At 45.2% G+C, this 16871-nt stretch overlaps 1 protein-coding gene across 1 annotated transcript in view; it reads left to right on the top strand.

Annotated features, from left to right (window-relative positions):
- NSG2 (neuronal vesicle trafficking associated 2) overlaps positions 1-16871 on the top strand; it is a 61556-nt gene that overhangs the window by 18227 nt on the left and 26458 nt on the right. The window contains exon 3 of the mRNA XM_006158898.2: positions 4730-4813. Within this exon, the coding sequence (XP_006158960.2) occupies positions 4730-4813 (84 nt within the window). The remainder of the gene's footprint in view (positions 1-4729; positions 4814-16871) is intronic.

Below are 16871 nucleotides of genomic sequence, written 5' to 3'. Positions count from 1 at the left end.
CCAGTAAGATTGGTACTTGTAGACCACAGGGCATTCCACACTTCTGTTTCTTTGGCCACGTGGTTCACTTTGCAGAAAATATTTTTCCATCACCTTGTCTACCCAGGAAACTTCTATTTATACTTCAAACCCCTCTCCCCTTTTTTTGGTCCCCCAGGCAGGATGAGCAGGGCTCGCTTGAGCTGCTCTGTTGTTGAGAAGTCTCTGTGCTGTTCTGGATGGGCTGGATAAGGTAGATCTACAGGCTAGGAGGGGTGAGCTAAGCTCAGTTCCACTCTGCCTCAGACATCCCGGAAGGAAAATGGGTGGTGTCCAGAGAAGGTGGTATTCATGTAAACGTTTGCTACTGAATTAGTGACCAGGGTGTTTAACTTGCCCATGTACATTTCTCAGCAATTCCTTGAGGTAGTTATGGTTATCTCCTCATTTTATAGATGAGAAAACCAAGGCATAGGAGGCTTAAATGATTTACCCAAGGTCATCACCTAGTAAATGCTGGTGCCAAGATTTGAACCCAGTGCAAATTCTTCACTCACCCTACAATTTTGGTAACATTGGTACATGCCTCATAGCATAGAATTAAGTGAAATAATATGTGTCACATGCTCAGTAATTACTACCTAGTGCATGAATCAAGTAGAAGTATTATTTTTATTTCCTATGGTACAAAGCCTTCTGTTTTCCTGTTGTTTCACATAGGAAGTAGGAAGAAAATAAAATTAACAGGACACCTCCAGCCCCTACACACACAAATAAGCCCTCAGTGTGTTGTAACACTTTCCTATTGAAAGAAGTCAGGGGCTCTCCTTTTCTTGTTTGAAAGAGCAGAATGCAGAGAGGGCAGGATACAAGAGCAAAATTTACATCTGGAGGTGAGTTCTAGAGGTCAGAGAGGGAGGCTGCTCTAGATGGTCTAGGGCCCTTGGCATCCTCAGCCCACATATTTAAGTGCCATGTGGTCCATGTTCAAACTTCCCATGCAGTTTGTGCTGTTTCTCTTGTTTCCTTTTTGAGCCTACACTGAGTGATAACATGCCTCAAAGAATTTAAAGACTATTTTTTTGGAACAGCAAGTGGTGTAATGGTTATGTCACTGGACCGCCACATGCCCAACAGTGGTTCGAGTCCTGGAGGCTTGAAACTTACACTGGGCACATGTGTGTATATGCCCAAAATCCCAAGAAGAGAATGGAGGAGCAGAGATTGTGGTGTGGCCATCCCCCCTTGGGGGAGGGCGATTCTTGCTTTCTGTCTCTTTGATGACCACACATGCTTTATAGCAAAAATATCTCTTAAAAAATTTAAAAGATTATTTTTACAGGAGAATTTTTGCTTTAATCAATATGCTTGACTATTGTCTCTGGGAAAAAATTCTCAACAAGATACTTGCTAACTGTATTCAACAGCATATAAAAAAAGGTTATTCATATCACGACCAGGTAGGCTTTATTCCAGGGATGCAAGGGTGGTTCAACATAGGCAGAATCATAAATGTAATACACCACATTAACGGAAAGAAAGATAAAACCATATGATCATGTCAATCGATGTGAAAAATGCATTAGGCAAAATACAACATGCCTTTATGATCAAGACTCTCAGTAAAATTGGCATAGAAGGACTGTTTCTCAACATAAGAAGAGCCATTTATGAAAAAACTACAGCTAACATTATACTGAATGGGGAAAAGCTGAAAGCTTTTCCACTAAAAACGGGTACAAGACAAGGCTGCCCACTTTCTCTGCTTCTATTTGATATAGTACTGGAAATTCTAGCCAATGTGATCAGACAAGAGAAGGAAATAAAAGGTATTCCAATAGGAAAAGAAGAGCTGAAATTATCTCTGTTTGCAGATGACATGATTGTATACATAGAAGACCCAATAGTATCCATGAGAAAACTTCTCGAAGTAATAAATGCATACAGTAAAGTGGCAGGCTACAAAATTAACTTACAAAAATCTATAGCATTTCTATATACAAACAAGTAGACAGAGACAGAATTGAAGAATGTAATTCCATTTACTATAGCCACAAGAAGTATAAGATACTTAGGAATAAAACTGACCAAAGAAGTCAAAGACCTCTACAAGGAAAACTATGAAAACCTTAAAAAGGAAATAGAAAAGGACACTAAAAAGTGGGATGACATTTCATGTTCCTGGATTGGCAGAATCAATATAATAAAAATTGCAATCCTACCCAAATTCATCTACATGTTTAATGCAATTCTGATAAAATTACAAGAGACATTCTTCACAGATCTAGAAAAGACAGTCATAGAATTTGCCTGGAACCATAAAAGACCCCATTTTGCTAAAGCCATCCTGCACAAGAAGACTGGAGTAGGTGACATCTCACTTCCTGACCCCAAAATACATTACAAAGCTGTGATAATCAAGACAGCATGGTATTGGCACAAAAATAGACATGAAGACCGATGGAACAGAGTAGAGACTCCAGAAATAAACCCAAAAACATACAACCAACTCATCTTTGACAAAGGGTACCAGTCAATCCAGTGGGAAAAGGGTATCCACCTTTTAGCAAATGGTACTGGAAAAACTGGGGATCCACCTGCAGAAAGATTAATCTGAACCCCTATCTGTCACTATTAACAAAAGTCAACTCAAAGTGGATCACAGATCTAAACCTAAGACAGCAAACCATAAAACTACTGGTGGAAAACATGGGGGAAACCCTGGGAGACATTGGGGTAGGCAAAGACTTCTTAAGCAAGACCCCCAAAGCACAGACAATAGTCCCCCAAATAGACAGGTGGGATTACATCAGATTAAGAAGTTTCTGTACAAAAAAAACAAATAATAAGTGCTGGAGGGGATGTGGTGAAAGGAGAACACTCTTACACTGTTGGTGGGAATGTAAATTGGTCCAGCCACTGTGGAGAATGATATGGAGGTTCCTCAAAGACCTTCAAATAAAACGACCATATGATCCAGCAATTCCATTCTTGGGTATCTACCCAAAAGAGAGGAGAGCACTTAGTTGGAAAAGTGCTTGCACATCTATATTCATTGCAGCCTTATTCATGATCACTAAGATATGGAACCAACCCAAATGTCCACAAACAGATGAATGGATTGAAAAATTGTGGCACATATACTCCCATGGAATACTATTCAGCCCCTCCCCCCCCCAAAAAAGACCCTGAAATTTGATAGAAAGTGTACAAATATGGAAGATTTGTTGCTGAGTGAAGCAAGTCAGGCTATAAAAGAGGGACATTGCATGTCTCCACTTAACATATACTGACTGTCCACACTCCATAGTAGACACTGAAAGACTAGAGGACATAAAAGTATTAAAAATTGTAATGGACACTAGATTCGGACTCTTCTCACAAAGTGGAAAGAGAGTGTGAGAGGGGAAGAACATAGGAAATCTGGGGGTGGGGGGAATGGAGAGGTAAGACACTTGTTGGACACAGATAAGATTATTTTCTATTGACATGGATATGTAAGGTGGTCTCAACTGGGCTGGACTGAGGTGTATATCATGCTGGGTAAAGTCTCTTTACATTCTAAATGATGTATAGCAATTTAATGTATGAATAATAATACAAAATATATAAATAAAAAAGAAAAAAATTGATGAGAGTTTTCTCCAAAAATTCTGTTAATTTAAATTATAAAGGGAAGTAGATCAGGGTTAGAAGATTGCTTCCCTTTAGCTGTGTGACCTTGGATAAGTGACTTAGTGTCTCTGAGCTTTTTGTTAGGAGAACAGAAATAGTAACAGTACATAGGTAAAGTGTATGAAGTGCTTGATATAGTTCTAGCACATAATAATGGTTCATATAATACTTATGGTCCATTGTTGTTGTTTAGTTATCTTGTTTCATTCTCTAAGTAAGCTCATTAAATAGGGATTGTGATTATTTTACAGGTGAGACACTGATTCTCAGGCAGCTTCTGTGTTCCTCATGGTCCCGTGGTGCTTACCAGTAGTTACTGACTTTCTGTCAGGGTTCTTTTTCTCCTGCTTTGCCTGCACATGTGAAAGAGCTCCATGAACATCTTGTGAAGTTGACAGCATATCTCAATAAGATATTAACCATCTCTGCAAAGATATTCAGACTTTAGAAAAATAAGATGATGTCATAGATTCAACAGACTTTTATATTTTTCTTTGTTCAAGTCCCAAATCAAATTGGAATTAACTGTATAGGCAAAGGATTAGCTACAAGATGTTCATTATAGCTTGATTATGTAATCAAGACTGTGAAACAACCTAAATGCTCAACAATTAAAGATGGCTTAGATCAGTCGTAGTGTGCAGTTAAAATGAAGTATTATATGACATCAAAAGGCAAAATGAAATAGTGTATTTGACTACATTGGAAAATTGTAAAAAAGAGTGTAGTTTTACGTGATAATAGCAGCTTATAAACTAGTTCATGAAATATGAATCCATCCCATAAAAGAAAATATGTTTTCATAAGTAGCAAATGTAAATATAATATATACACATATATGCACATATAAACATCTGGAAAGGTGTAACCAAAGCTGTCATCAATGGTTGCCTGTGTTGGAATGGGGAGGTGTTATGGGTAGTTAAAATTTTTTTCTTGTGTGTGTTTGGGAGGGGTGTTTCTTTATTTTCTGATCCTTATGTAATGTATAATGAATTTTAGTTACTAAAAAAAGAAATGGAAAGAAGAAATGTTCTAAGTCTCTTTGTGTGCTGACTCTGATTGAACTTTTCAGGTGATTGTGAAGACCAGAACGGAATATCAGCCAGAACAGAAGAACAAAGGGAAGTTCCGGGTGCCGAAAATCGCTGAATTTACGGTCAGTTTCTTGATGGTGTAACAGAAAGAGTAAAGGTAAGGCTGGCTTCTGCCAGCTCAGCACATCTTGCCCTCATGGAGCAGGCACTCCTGGGAGTGGAAGTGACACGGGCTGTTTCTGGAGGATGTCTCGAAGCCACATGGCTGGGTCACTGAGTTTAATTAAGCAACCAGAGCTCTCCCTCTGAGGTCTGCGCATGTGCTGTCCTACTCTGCAATGCTCGGACAAACTCAGTAACTGATAACTCTCAATTCCTCCTCTTTCCTCTTGCCCTCTTCTTCCTGCTCCCTCATCACAAGCTTTAGGGAATGAGAGGGAGAGTTTCTTGTGTGAAGGAGCTACAATTTTAGTAAGTAGATATGGTTGTAACAAATATGAAAAAGACAAATGGGAAGAAAAGCTGGCTTCTTTGGCGACAGTCTATCTCTAGGTGGATCCATCGCAGGAGCACTAATAAATATGTACCCTTAGCTGTGTGGTTCACATGAAGGAGCCATGAAGGCTTCTCTGTGAGGATGGAAGGAGGAGCCTCAGGAATGTGCCCCAGGGAAGTCACGTGGGACTTGAGACAGGAGAGGCGAGTGGACATTAACAGGCACATTGTAATATGACAGTGCTGGTGGCTAAGGAGAGCCCAGCTTGTGTGAAGGCCCTGAGGCTGGAGGGAGGTCAGCCCCAACACCAAGTAGGAATAAGTACAGTGCATCTGGGGCCAGCAGGTGGTGTGGTAGTTAAGGAACTGGACTCCTACATGACCAACCAAGGTACTAGTCTCAGACCTGGCAGCTTGCTTTCTCACTTTCTCTCTCTCTCTCTCTCTCTTTGTCTTTCTCTGGTGAGTGCATGTGCCCTATAACAAATTAAAAGATAATAATAATAATAAAATTAAATAAATTCTTAAAAGAAAAAGAACAGTGCAGTGAGGCTCTAGGAGGGGGCAGACAGAGATTGGGTAAGAGAAGTAGACAGAGGAGGATAACTCCAGGCTTTGGAGGCCATACAGAAGAATATAGGTTTTCTTCTCAAAGAAACAGGAAGCCTCTGAAGGACTTCAAGAAGAAGAAGGACATGAATAAATTTGGGTTTTGGAAGCAACATGCTGGCTTTTCCGTGGCTGATGAGGTATAGTTAGAAAGAGGGCACACTGGGAGACTATTAGGCTACTGCAATTGTCCACATTAAGAGAAAAAAGAGTGAAGGAGACAAGGCAGGTGGATAGACAGATGCTGGCGGCCTAAAGGGTGTGTAGAGGCCCGTCGGCCGTGGACGCTGCAGTTATGGGTCTGGATGGAGAGTGGAGCCATCTGGCTGAGTGTGAGCCTTGTTTCCACTTTGTGCTAGTCATGTGGTCACAGGCAAGTCGCTAAGCCTCATTTATAAACGATGTGAGCACAGGGCTGCTGTGAAGACGAAGTGCAGGGCACACGCAGAGTGTTGGCATCCGCACAGAAGACGTGCACAATCCACAGCAGTTGTTCCATGTCCTCTGACCAGGACCTCCCTCGAAAGTGAAAACGGCCGGTTGTTTGGAAATGGAATGTTGAGAGAAAAAAGTGGAGATTGCAAATTGTGTGCTTTCTAGGACTGGAACTATGAAAAAACCCCAAATGCAGAGGAAAAAGCAACATAGAAAGAAATGTATCTGAGTGTTATCTGTGGCTCTGTTATCAATGGTGGTGTCGGACCAGGTTCTTTCCTCTTCCTCATTGACTCTTGGTGAGGTGACTAGGTTGTCAGATGAATGTGAGAGGCTGCTACAATCCCTTACTCCTCAGAGGGGAGCTGGCTCTGAGAAGTGACATCACTAGCTCCTGCATGGAGAGGCAGAACCCTTGTTCAGGCCAGTCCTGCCTGTCCTTCGCATTCTGCTGGCAGCAGGAAACTACAGCGCAGAGCAGAACCAAGGGCTGGGGGAGGGTCCGGGCCTGTGCAAGCCCCTCACAGTGCAGTCGGACTCGTCCACCCTGGCGGTGGGGAAGGAGGGCTTGTGATTCAGGAGCAGCCCTTTGTCAGGGGTGGGCGGAGAGAGGCTGTCACTTGGTGCAAAATGAGAGGAATGAAGCCAGTTCTCCTTCACTTATGTAAAGCTTCTAGTGCTAATTTGCCTGATTTTTGGCTCCCATAAGGAAAGCGCTCTCTCTAGAAACCGCGTGGACCAGCATCTGCCAGGGAGCGGGTGGGCACTGGAGACAAGGGAAGAGGCCCTGAGGTGATTAAGAGGGTTTGAAGGTCTGGGCTGGGTCAGCTTGCTGGGGCTTAGGCCCAGGCAGAGATGCCATGGAAGTGTCCCTGGTTGCAGCGAGCAGGGACCCCCAGGGTACTTCCCACTGAGGTAGCAGCTGGAAGAGATGCTTTGTGCGGGAGGTGCCTGGAAGTCGCCCTTGGATGTAGCTAACAGTCTGGAGCTCTGGGTGGAGCCCTCAATGGGAGAACCGTGGAGGACAGTCAGAAAATTTACAGTTGGCACTGGAGAGCTTGGTACAGGTAAACAGTTGCTGGCTACCCTTCGAGATGTATTGCCCAGGGCTGAGGTAATCTTCGGCACTACAGAGTACATCCTCTCTCAACTTCAGCCCCTTCGTGGAGGTGAACAGCTGTGGCTGCATTTCACAACTGGCCCGAGAGAGCAGTTCCTAGCATGACATGTGAGAGAAAGGGACAGGAGTTCAGGGTGGAGAGAGATGAACTGAGAGAGACTGTGGAAGAATTGCCTGAGGCTTTTATCATTTTTAAAGCCAAGGAGGCTCTTGCAGTTCCACAGGGTCTCAGACTTGAAAGATTTCCATCAGGCTTATCAGAAAAGGGGGGAACATGCAGTGAAGAGGCCCCACCTTTCTTAATCCTGAGAGCTGGGGGTTCTTCTAAAACTGATTTTGCTCTGGGTGGGTGGGGGAGCGGTGCTGATGTCATGGGGGTGCTGATGTCATAGAAGGTATGGTGCCATGGAGGGTGCTGGTGCCATGGAGAGTGCTGGTACTTTGGAGAGTGCTAGTGCTCTGGGGGGGTGCTGGTGCCATGGAAGGTGCTGATGCTATGGAGGATGCTCGTGCCATGGGGGGTGCTGATGCTATGGAGGGTGCTGGCGCCATAGAAGGTATGGTGCCATGGAGGGTGCTGGTGCCATGGGGAGTGCTGATGCTATGAAGGGTGCTAGTTCTCTGGCAGGTGCTGCTGCCATGCCCAGCTGTTCCTGGGCTGGCCCGTGTGTGGGAACTGAGTGCTACATTTGGTGTCATGTATGTTAGACTGATGAAAGCCATTCTGGGGGATCTTTGGGCTTTGAAGCTGGTCTCACCTGGGCATCTCCCATCTTAGCCTTGCCATCTTTACCTTCATAACCTTGGGCAAGACCCTTCATCCCTCTGAGTTCTTGACTCCTCATCAATAAAACTGGGACATAAGTAGTATATGCCCCCGTTGTACTTGGAAGGCTTACTAAGTCAGTGTTTTCTTTCCTTCCTATTCCCACCCCTTTGCTGCCTCCTAGGTTCTTGGTCTCCTACCTAACTACCTGGATTTATTTGTTGTTGGGCTCTGGGTCTCCCTTTCCTGGCTTTTTTCCATGGGAATGTGATTGGGAAAACCTCTGGGAAATGTTCCAGGGGTACACAGTTCAGTGTCAGGACTCTGGTGGTCTCTGGCTATCAACAGTGACCCCGAAGCCATGTCTTTGCCTACTGTTAAGTATAGGTTATATGGTTTTATCGATTTATTTTTTAGAGAGATTTTTGCTATAGGGCACATGTGGTTGCCAGAGAGAGACAGAGACAGAGAGATACAGAGACAGAGAGAGACAGAGAGACAGAAAGCGATAAATCACCCCCAGGGAGGATGGCCATATTTCTATTCCTTCTCCTCCATTTTCCTCTTGGGATCTTGGGCAAGCACACACCTGGCATGAGTTGCAAGCCACTGGTCTGGGACTTGAACCGTGGTCGACCGTGGGTGAGTCCAGCGATGTAACCATTATGCCATCTGCTGGTCCATAGGTTATTTTTTCATAGCCTGTTTTTCAATACCTTGGCTAAAACATGAATAGTCACAATGTGTTAGAAGTGCCTTTACACCCGCTCTTCAGCCCACCCACCTTGTGAACCAGGTACTCTCACATGCTATTCCCACTTTACAGGTGGGGAAGCTAATGCTCAGAGAAGCAAAGTGACTTCCTAAAGTCACTCAGCCAGGAAGCACCAAACAAAGTGAGAACCTGATTCTGGGGCTGCACATCCCACTCTCCGCCACACCTGAGGGTTCCCCTGCCATTGTCCTCCCTATGACCTTTGTCGACATCTGCCCTGGCTAGGCACAATGCCTGTTCCTGGGAGACACAAAGATGGGTAAGACAGAATCCCTGCTCTCAAATGCAAGGATTAGGCAAGAAATATTGCTGCCAGCTTTTCAGATGTTCTGTTCCTATAGGGTCACCTCCTCTTGGACCCATGCCCTATTCCTCTCAACCTGGCTTGGGCTTCCTCTAGTTGTGCAGGGTCATGTGGGGGCCCCCATAACAGCTGTGGTCTGACTGCTTCTGCAGCCCCCAAGGGTGCAGCCCCCACAGGTGCAACCTCCACAGGCCTCTGATCCCTAGAGGGCAGGGAAATGTCTGGCCCACCTCTGTTGCCATTTTCCAGCATGGGCCTGACATGGAGAGGTGCTGGGAGCGTCGTAGTGTGGGATGGTTTTAATATTCATCCCTAGCCACATGACCTGTTTCAGGAGTCAGAAAATATGGCTCCTTTGGCGTGCCATGGGGGGTGCTGATGCTATGGAGGGTGCTGGCGCCATAGAAGGTATGGTGCCATGGAGGGTGCTGGTGCCATGGGGAGTGCTGATGCTATGAAGGGTGCTAGTTCTCTGGCAGGTGCTGCTGCCATGCCCAGCTGTTCCTGGGCTGGCCCGTGTGTGGGAACTGAGTGCTACATTTGGTGTCATGTATGTTAGACTGATGAAAGCCATTCTGGGGGATCTTTGGGCTTTGAAGCTGGTCTCACCTGGGCATCTCCCATCTTAGCCTTGCCATCTTTACCTTCATAACCTTGGGCAAGACCCTTCATCCCTCTGAGTTCTTGACTCCTCATCAATAAAACTGGGACATAAGTAGTATATGCCCCCGTTGTACTTGGAAGGCTTACTAAGTCAGTGTTTTCTTTCCTTCCTCTTCCCACCCCTTTGCTGCCTCCTAGGTTCTTGGTCTCCTACCTAACTACCTGGATTTATTTGTTGTTGGGCTCTGGGTCTCCCTTTCCTGGCTTTTTTCCATGGGAATGTGATTGGGAAAACCTCTGGGAAATGTTCCAGGGGTACACAGTTCAGTGTCAGGACTCTGGTGGTCTCTGGCTATCAACAGTGACCCCGAAGCCATGTCTTTGCCTACTGTTAAGTATAGGTTATATGGTTTTATCGATTTATTTTTTAGAGAGATTTTTGCTATAGGGCACATGTGGTTGCCAGAGAGAGACAGAGACAGAGAGAGACAGAGACAGAGAGAGACAGAGAGACAGAAAGCGATAAATCACCCCCAGGGAGGATGGCCATATTTCTATTCCTTCTCCTCCATTTTCCTCTTGGGATCTTGGGCAAGCACACACCTGGCATGAGTTGCAAGCCACTGGTCTGGGACTTGAACCGTGGTCGACCGTGGGTGAGTCCAGCGATGTAACCATTATGCCATCTGCTGGTCCATAGGTTATTTTTTCATAGCCTGTTTTTCAATACCTTGGCTAAAACATGAATAGTCACAATGTGTTAGAAGTGCCTTTACACCCGCTCTTCAGCCCACCCACCTTGTGAACCAGGTACTCTCACATGCTATTCCCACTTTACAGGTGGGGAAGCTAATGCTCAGAGAAGCAAAGTGACTTCCTAAAGTCACTCAGCCAGGAAGCACCAAACAAAGTGAGAACCTGATTCTGGGGCTGCACATCCCACTCTCCGCCACACCTGAGGGTTCCCCTGCCATTGTCCTCCCTATGACCTTTGTCGACATCTGCCCTGGCTAGGCACAATGCCTGTTCCTGGGAGACACAAAGATGGGTAAGACAGAATCCCTGCTCTCAAATGCAAGGATTAGGCAAGAAATATTGCTGCCAGCTTTTCAGATGTTCTGTTCCTATAGGGTCACCTCCTCTTGGACCCATGCCCTATTCCTCTCAACCTGGCTTGGGCTTCCTCTAGTTGTGCAGGGTCATGTGGGGGCCCCCATAACAGCTGTGGTCTGACTGCTTCTGCAGCCCCCAAGGGTGCAGCCCCCACAGGTGCAACCTCCACAGGCCTCTGATCCCTAGAGGGCAGGGAAATGTCTGGCCCACCTCTGTTGCCATTTTCCAGCATGGGCCTGACATGGAGAGGTGCTGGGAGCGTCGTAGTGTGGGATGGTTTTAATATTCATCCCTAGCCACATGACCTGTTTCAGGAGTCAGAAAATATGGCTCCTTTGGCTATGGGCCTGAGTAAGCTCAGACTGGACGGCATCTAGGCACTTGGAGGTAGATCCTGGGGATGCCTGGAGACCAGACCCAGTACACAGTGACGCAGGAAGGATGAGGGCTGCGTTAGTCCAAAGGGACCCGAACTCAGCATTTTTCTCAGGCAGATGGATACATTAGAAAAAGGGGAATTGGGGGTCCTGGAAGTGAGGGGCTAGTCCTTTTCAAAGATCCAGTATTGGTGGGCTGTTAAGAAAATGAACAACAGCAGCAACAAACAGGACAAAACCCAAACAAAACTCCTATTAAAATTTTAGGCCTGACATTCATTCTAGGGTGCTGAACCTTTGCTGTTTTGTCCACTCACAGAACCATTCGACACTCTGGGCTCCCACTCTGCTCCCTCCCTGTGATTGGCACTCTCCACATGCTCTCCTACTGAGCCTCTCGGCAAGCCAGCCGTGAGATCATTACCCCACTTGCAGATCAGGAAAACAGGCTCAGAGAAGCTGAGTGACACACTTAAGGTCACACCCCGGGGCTGTGGGGCTGAGGTGACTCCCAGACTGTAAGACCTAGGCTCGGGGCCACCTGTCCTGGGTGTAGGAGTCAGGAAAGGCTGCTCCTAGGAACGGCAATCCCAAGTGGATGGGGACCACTAGCTATGTGTGGAAAGTTCCTTGGGGGATTCTGATGAGCTAACAAACCTGCTAGTAATTCTCCCCGTCTCTCTCCTTTTCTATAAGGCCGAGGATCTCATTATTTGCAGTAGCTGGACAGTACTCCATTGCGTATATGTATGCCATTTCTTTACCCATGCTGCCATCTGTGGGCACTTGGGTTGTTGCCCTGTCCTGGCTCTTGTGTATAGCGCTGCTGTCACATGGGAGTGCAGGAACCTTCACTGCGTGCCGGTTTCTGTTCCTCTGAATCTGTGTCTAGTAGTGGGGTTGCGGGATCGTATGACAGTTTTACTTTAGTTCTTTCAGGAACCTCCATACTGTCTTCCTAATGGCTGCTCTGCTTCTGTCATTTGTGGAACATGGCTGGGCCTGGAAGACATGGTATTAAGTGAAGTAAACACAGAGAGAAATACTGCAGGTTCTCCTTTATCTGAGGAACTAAGAACAGGTGCCTCAGGGTAGAGAGTAGAAAAGTGGTTACCAGAGGTGGGAAGCATAGTGGAGAGGGAGAGATAAAGAGACGCCAGTTAACAAATGCAAAATTAGTTAGAGGGAGGAATAAGTGGTAACGCTGAGTAGCACAGGGCAGTGGCTGCAGTTAGCAGTCATCTACTGTACATTGCAGAGCTGCTAGAAGTGAGGATTTTGAACGTTCTTACCAAAAGGAAAGGTTAAGTGCTGAGGTGACGAATATGCCACTTACCTGGATTTGATCCTTACTCATACTCTAGGTATGTGCAACTATTAGGTGGAATTAAAAGAAATAAAATAAATATAATACCAAGGGATGGGGGCCTTGTTCAGGCCTCAACCCTGTTCACCTGGCAGTCTCTGGCATTGTCTTTTATTCTCTTCTCACTCCACTCCTCTAGTCCAGCCCACATCACCTCCTGTTGCTGCCTGCTGTGTTTCCCACCGGCTGCACTGTGAGCTCCTTGAGGCAGGGACGGCATCTTCTTCGTCTTTGTACCCCAAGAACCTAGCCAGTTCTATGCCAGGCTGGGCACCAGAAGATGACTCTAATCAATGAATGAAGAGGTGAATGAGCACACAAAAATAGCCCTGGGCTGTGTGACTCTACATTGTTCACACCAGCAATTGTGGCTGGTTCATCTTAATCTCTCTATTTAAAACCAGGGCTCTAGCTTGCCTTCTGAGCTTCTTGCCAATGGCAACTTCTCACAAATGTCTTCTTCCTGATGCCACATTCCTAGGAGGCGAGACCCCACGTATAGTTTTGCCATTTGCTGCTACCAGTTTTTCATCAAAAGTCAGGGACTGCTTTCCATTGGTGAGATTTTAATATTTGCTGACAGCAGCAAGTGGAGCTGAGAGATTTTTCTTTATTATCTGTTGTCTTGGTTTTTATTACTCTCCTTTTAAAAAATTGAATAATATTTTCAGGCAAGTTATTAAAACATTGCCTGCTGGGTGAGGAGCAGACTCATTATCTGGCATGGAAAGAATTTGCACATGAGTGCTTGGTGGAGGAGAACTAGGATAGTAATGTTTATTTTTCCTCTTCTGGCTAGGGTTTTATTAAAAATCAGAATAAAGATGCTGGCTTGTATTTTGGCAGGGTGTTTTCTTCTGGCCCAGTGGGTGTGCTATAAGAGAGACCTTCAAAAATATATATTGTTATTAATTGATAATCGAAAGGCAAATGTGGCTTAATTTTTTAAGCAAACATTTCCCTAGGAGAGAAAACACACATGCTACTGTCTCTGGAGGAACATGCTTGGGGTTTGGATGAGGGGCTGGGAGACTCAAGGACCACTCCACAGCCAGGTGGCTGGGCCGCATCTGTCACCGGCTTCTCATTGTCATCAATTCAGACAAATGGGTAAATGAAAGCTTCAATAGGGTAAGCCCCTTGTTCATAAGTTTAGTGCAGAAGAGACTTCCAGAATCAACAGAGTATTCTTGTGTCCTTTGGGACTCCTGTAGGTGTGGACAGAAGCTAGCTAACTCACACCCACCTGTTCTGAGAGATCTGATGGTTTAAAATTTGTTAAATTGTTTTAAGCTTGAAATCAACCATAGTGGGGATATTTACACTGTGAAAATCAATAAACCCTACAAACCTCCTCTTTCCACAAAGAGCTCTTTACCAGCATACGACTCTATGAAAGGCAATATAGAAGGGAAATATATGGTCTGGGGTTTGACACTCTTGTTTAAGTGAACTAAAACAAGTCCTTTCACCTCTCTGACCAGAGTTTCCCAAGCTGTAAAATGGGATAATAATCACAGGCCTGGTGTGAAGCCTGAGATAAAGATTGATACTGTTATTTCATGGTGACTCCATAAATGTGCACTTCTTTTGTCATTATGTGGTGGTTTCATTTCCGGGGTGGGACATCTTACTGCATGGAGTACTACCACCTTGTTTGGATCTCCAGGGTGAGGTCATGTCTGGTACCTGTGGGCCCTCCCTCTCAAGTGATAGCACCCTGGTTCAGCTCCTCCCGGCCCACCCTTTTTAGCTCTCCACCCTCTCCCACCCCCTTCCCTCACTATCTGCAAAGTCAGATGAGATGCTCAGATTAGAGGGCTATCTGGCTTAAGAAATCCTTGACAGTTCCCTTCCTATGGCAACAATGTGAACTTCTCAGCCTGGCATTGCAGGCTCTTCAAAGGTGGCCCTGGCTGCCAGTTCCAGTCCTTTTGCCACTGACTTCTTGCGTCAGAAGGTCCCAAGGCTCTCAGAGTTCTCCAGGTCTTTGCCATGCAGTCTCCCCGTCTCTGTGACCATCCATGTGTTCTGCCTTGTGACCCAGCTCAGACTTTGCCTCCTCCTGGAACCTGCCCTAGATTCCCCAGACGAGTTCTCATCTGGGAGTCCTATAGTCCCAGCATTCCTCCTGTTTCTGCCGTCTCAGTGATCTGGATTGATACAGTGGTTTCCCCAGAGTTCTCTAGCTATCTGACTAAACTGCAGAAGGTAATACTTGGGCTTAATAAAGGTTTCTCAAATCCCAAGTAGGGGTAAAAAGAGATGATCCTCACAAAAAGTAAAACTGTGCTTTGAAAATTATGTTTCTGGACTAGCTGCAGTGGTGCAAGAGGGAGAGCACTACTGCATGGTGGTTCAGGCCATACGAATTCATCCCTGACCTGATCTAAACAGGCGGGCGAGATAGAGCACATGTGTGGGCCTAGCTCTCTGGGGACTGGGCAGCAGGTGGTGAAGCCCTGTCAAAAATACCTCTCTTCCTCTCCCTCTTACTCTCTCATAAAAAAGTGAAAAGTATTTGTAATTAAATAATAACAACTTCCATGTTATTTAACTCCTATTACGTGCTAGGTCATTTACTAGTTATTTTCTATTTGATTTTTACTGTAACTCGTAAAGCAAACATTTCTGATGTGCAGATGAGAAAAATGAGGATTAGAATGGTGAATTAAAACGCCAGGGTCACATAGCCAATAAAGGGTAGAGTCAGGCTTTGTTGTCTCAGAGGGGTATGAGGTATGTGTCTGTGCGTGTCTGTGTGTGCTTACGTGTTTGTGTGCACTCATCTGTACTCTTACCGACACCACCTTACAAGTTGGGGAACCCTGAGTATTTGGATAATATCCTAAATTAAAACTATCTTGAAAATGGTTGCTAGAATACTATAATTTTGTTTCACATCTTTGTTATTTGCCAAACAGTGGGTTAACTTTGAAGGAAAAAAAGGAGAAGCAAAAATTTTCCAAGGGAGAAAAGCCATTTCCTCAAGGCTTGTCATGTGGTCTGCTTCACAACCCCAGTCACGAGGTGGGAGGGCTTATCTACTGACTCTCCCTCTCTGGGCCTCTGCTACTGCAGTGCGTGATTATATTAAATGTGTGTGTGTGTGTGTGTGTGTTTTAATTTTATGATGTTTATGTTCCTGGAACTGTCAGAGGAAGACAGGCCTTAACAAGTGAGTGTGTGTGCAGCTCGTCATGTCACCACCACATTCTATAATTATAAGAAAACTGGTTGTCATAGCAACTGCCATGTAGGCCTAGCTTCCTCCTGGAGATGCTGATGAGCTACTTAGCTCTGTGATCTGTGCAACTGGGAGGAAATCCGATTCTCTCAGGGGATTCAGCTCAAACTTGGGTGGGAGGCCATCAGTGCCTTCCAATTCTCCCTCACCTGGACTCAGTTGGCTTTGCAATCTGCCAGAACTGGGTTTGGATCTGACAGACCTGGTTCTATAACTTTTTGGCTGTGTGTCCTTGGCCATGTCACCTCTCTCCCACGGACTTCTGTTTCCTTTGTTTGTAAAGTGGGGATACCAGCCCCTGCTTTAGAAGATGGCTGTGATGATCACATACAGGACGTGCCCAGCATAATGTCTGATACACAGTAGTGTCTGACATGGATCAGATGTCTTTCCATTAGCCTCTGTCACTCTGAACAAGTGACAAGTGAAAATATTGAAAGTAGAAAAGGTAGATGTTATCACAATCTTTAAAAAAAAATTATTAATTTTGACAGCATCTGTGAGTAGAAAAGTAGTAACCTAGTTAGGCTAAATCATGTATAGGCTGAAAGACAGGGGTAGAGAGAGAATATACATGAATATTTAGTGAGCCGAAATTCACCTAAATTAAAATTTCTATGTTTTCATTGCATTCCTCTGAGGCAAAAACCCCAGTCCCTGCTCCCCACCCCTAAATCTCTAAAGAGAGTCCAGAATCCTGGCTTTGGTCTCAGTCTCTGGGTCTCAGTTTCCCTGAATGTGGAATGTGTGTCTGGCTGAGACAATCTTCTAGAATTCTTTGGCTGTGATGTTCCAGGGCAGGAGTTCCTAACCAGTGTGAATTTTGCTTCTTAAGGGACATTTGGAAATGATGCCTTGAAATATTTTTGATTGTCAAAAATGTGGTGTGTGTGCGTGTGCTTATATATGTGTTTGTGTGTGTGTGTGTGTGTGTGTGTGTGTGTGAGAGAGAGAGAGAGAGAGAGAGAGA

This window comes from Tupaia chinensis, unplaced genomic scaffold (assembly GCF_000334495.1).
Source record: "Tupaia chinensis unplaced genomic scaffold, TupChi_1.0 Scaffold000612_1, whole genome shotgun sequence".
NCBI lineage: Eukaryota > Metazoa > Chordata > Mammalia > Scandentia > Tupaiidae > Tupaia > Tupaia belangeri.
The sequence above is the reverse complement of the archived record's forward strand: the minus strand, read 5'-3'. Positions and strand labels throughout refer to the sequence as shown.